Raw genomic sequence first — 3,110 nt, forward strand, 5'->3', positions numbered from 1 at the left:
CTCAAGTTAAGGAATGTTCTACGTGGTACTCTCCACGTGGGCTCTAAAGCCGGGCATCTTCCTGATGCCCCAGTTCCCAGCAGGCCGCTGGTGACAGAGCAGGCAGCGTGCTCAGTGTTTATTTAAGTGTTTTCTTTGGGAAAGGGAGCAGAGAGAGAGAAGAAAAGGCTGGAATGTCATACCTCCTTCTCCTCCACACGCTGACCTACGGAGTCTGTACTTACTATCTGACTCTTAACGAAAAATTTTGCTGACCCCCACTCTAAACCATTTCCTGGGGACCACCTTACGGAGATACATGTATGGAAAGGAAAGATAAATTGGGGGTAATAGGACTTCGGGGGCTTCCAGATGACACACTCAGGAGCTCACATATGAAGTGTTCCATATTTGTAAAAAATAAAAATAATAAATTAATAAAATCAGCCATTCATCAGGAAGAATGTGGAAAGGGACACCCCATGCACTGTTGATGGGAATGCAAACTGGGCAACCACTATGGAAAATGATAGGGAGGCTCCTCAAAAAATTAAAACCACCGTATGAGCCAGTAATTCCACTTCTGGGTATATAACCAGAGGAAATGAAATCACTGTCCTGGAGATATCCATACCCCACTGAAGCATTATTTACAATAGCCAAGACATGGAAACAACCTAAGGTGCCTAGCGCCAGATGAACGGATACAGAAGATGCAGTATATATCTGCAATGAAATATTATCCAACCATAAGAAAGGAGGAAATCCTGCCATTTATGACAACATGAATAGACCTTGAGGGCATTGTGCTAACTAAACAAGTCAGGCAGAGAAAGATAGATAGTATATGATCTCACTTAATATGTGGAATCTCAAAAAACCAAACTCATAGAAACAGATCAGGTTGGTGGCTTCCGGGAATGGGATGGAGGTTAGAAAAATGGGTGAAGGGGGTGTCCAAAGGTACAAACTTCCAGCTTTAAGATCAAGAAGTCCTGGACATAATGTACAACATGGTGACCATAGTTAACAATACCCTATTGTGTATCTAAACGTTGCTAAGAGAATAGATCTTGAAAGTTTTCATCAGGAAAGGAAAATAAAAGTTGTAACTGTGTGAGGTGACTGATGGGAACTAATCTTCTGGTGGTGATCATTGTTTTCTTTTTTCCTTTCTTTTAAAATTTTTCTTAACATCCATTTATTTTTGAAGGAGAGAGAGAGAAGAGCATGAGTGGGGGAAGGGAAAAGAGAGGGAGACGCAGAATCTGAAGCAGGTTCCAGGCTCTGAGCTGTCAGCGCAGAGCCCGACGTGGGGTTCGAGCCCACGAGCCTCGAGATCGTGATCTGAGCTGAAGTTGGATGCCCAACCGACTGAGCCACCCAGGCGCCCGTACTTTTTTCAAAACATATACATATCCAATCTTGATGTTGTATACCTCAAAATCATAGAATGTTCTATGTCAATTGTATCTCATTAAAATTGGGAAAAATAAATAAATAAAGTAACCATGCAACGATGGGCTTCTCAATTCCTACATGTTAATCCAATTTCATTAAAAAGCTCTAACAGCATGTTCCCGGGCTTTTAATTACATGGGGTGAGCGATACCAGTTTCACCATAAGGCCCATGGTATCGACTCAACACATGAGGGAAAGGTCAGACTAAAATCATGGCTCCCTTACCACCGGTCTCTCTCCATGAACTTCTTAAAGCCCCTCTTGGGAGGCGTGGGCACGAGGCCTATGCAGGTGCGGAGAGAGTCCTCTTCAGAACCAAAGCCGTTATAAGGTGGAATTTTCCTTTCTATTTTTGGAGGAGGCGGAGCCTTGCGTGGAGGAGGCGGAGCCTTTTGTGCAATCGGGGTGAAGTTCTCTGTAACAAAACAAAGGCAAATGAGACATCAATCGTTTTTGTTTTGGTTTGTTTTGCCCCGACTGTGACTGTTTTTGAAAGGTCTGTTATGTTTTTAAGATGGACATGGAGATCTCTGTGGACTAGTTTAAACTCTTTCAAAGAAAACAGAGCAAGAACCTGGGAGGGGAGGTTTCAATCATGTTTATAAAAACCACAGAACTCACTCAATAATCGCCATTGGTTCAAAAGAAAGAAAGGAAAGAAAAAAAAAAAAAGAAACGACCTATGTCAAATAAGTAAACATTTCTCTTTTGTCATCACATCCCCGTTTCTGACTATTTTTTGTTCTTCCGTGATTTTCCCAATGATATGAAATTCAAACTTGGAACGCTGTGCCACCCACCCATCCCAGATTTTAACCTGGAACGCAGCCCTCTCCTGTCTTCAGTCCACACTCCCTAATCAAACTCCTTTCCAAACAGGCCCAATTCCTCACTGTTTTTCCTTTACCTTCCCCAGGCACTGTGCCTTCCTGCAGGCCACTCTCTTTTCCTCCAGCTCCACCCCAGGCCATGGCACGCCCCCATCTAGTTACAAAACCAAACCAAAACTTCTCACCGGCCACAGCTCCGGTTGCTCGTTTTAGTGCCCAGGAGAAGACTGCAATTGTACTCAATTGTGACGGAGGCAGAATGCCAAGAATAAAACCAAAGACAAATACACGAAGCTTGAAAAAATAGCCACCGCTTCCTCGCTCAAAGGGAGCGTTCCGTGTCAATGCCTTTCTTTATTTACTTATCATCTGCGACGATGGAGTGATGGACAGAGGGCTGGGGACATAGGTGTAATAGCCTGGGAGCTGTTAGGCACTCATCTGTAAGGCTCGATCAGCTCCAAGTCACTTGTGTTTGCCCCACCACACAAAGGGCAAAGAAAATGCCAGAATCTTTTTGAAAACAAAACAATACAACAAAACAACTCATGGAATCTAAGCTTGAGTATCTCATAGGTGTTGCCATTTGTGATAAGCAAAGATTTCCTTTTTCCTGTCAACTTTTGTTTTTATTTTTTTATTTTTTTAATGTTTTATTTATTTTTGATACAGACAGAGACAGAGCATGAGAGGGGGAGGGGCAGAGAGAGAAGGAGACACAGAACCGGAAGCAGGCTCCAGGCTCTGAGCTAGCTGTCAGCACAGAGCCTGACGCGGGGCTCGAACCCACGAACGTGAGATCTGACCTGAGCCGAAGTCGGAGGCTTAACCGACTGAGC

The 3,110-nt window shown here is 43.7% G+C and overlaps 1 protein-coding gene across 1 annotated transcript in view; it reads right to left on the bottom strand.

Annotated features, from left to right (window-relative positions):
• Positions 1-3,110, bottom strand: part of EFHC2 (EF-hand domain containing 2) — a 196,502-nt gene that overhangs the window by 85,801 nt on the left and 107,591 nt on the right. Inside the window, exon 8 of the mRNA XM_029930958.1 lies at positions 1,667-1,856. Within this exon, the coding sequence (XP_029786818.1) occupies positions 1,667-1,856 (190 nt within the window). The remainder of the gene's footprint in view (positions 1-1,666; positions 1,857-3,110) is intronic.

The sequence above is a fragment of the Suricata suricatta genome, chromosome X (genome assembly GCF_006229205.1).
Source record: "Suricata suricatta isolate VVHF042 chromosome X, meerkat_22Aug2017_6uvM2_HiC, whole genome shotgun sequence".
In the NCBI taxonomy this organism is placed as follows: domain Eukaryota; kingdom Metazoa; phylum Chordata; class Mammalia; order Carnivora; family Herpestidae; genus Suricata; species Suricata suricatta.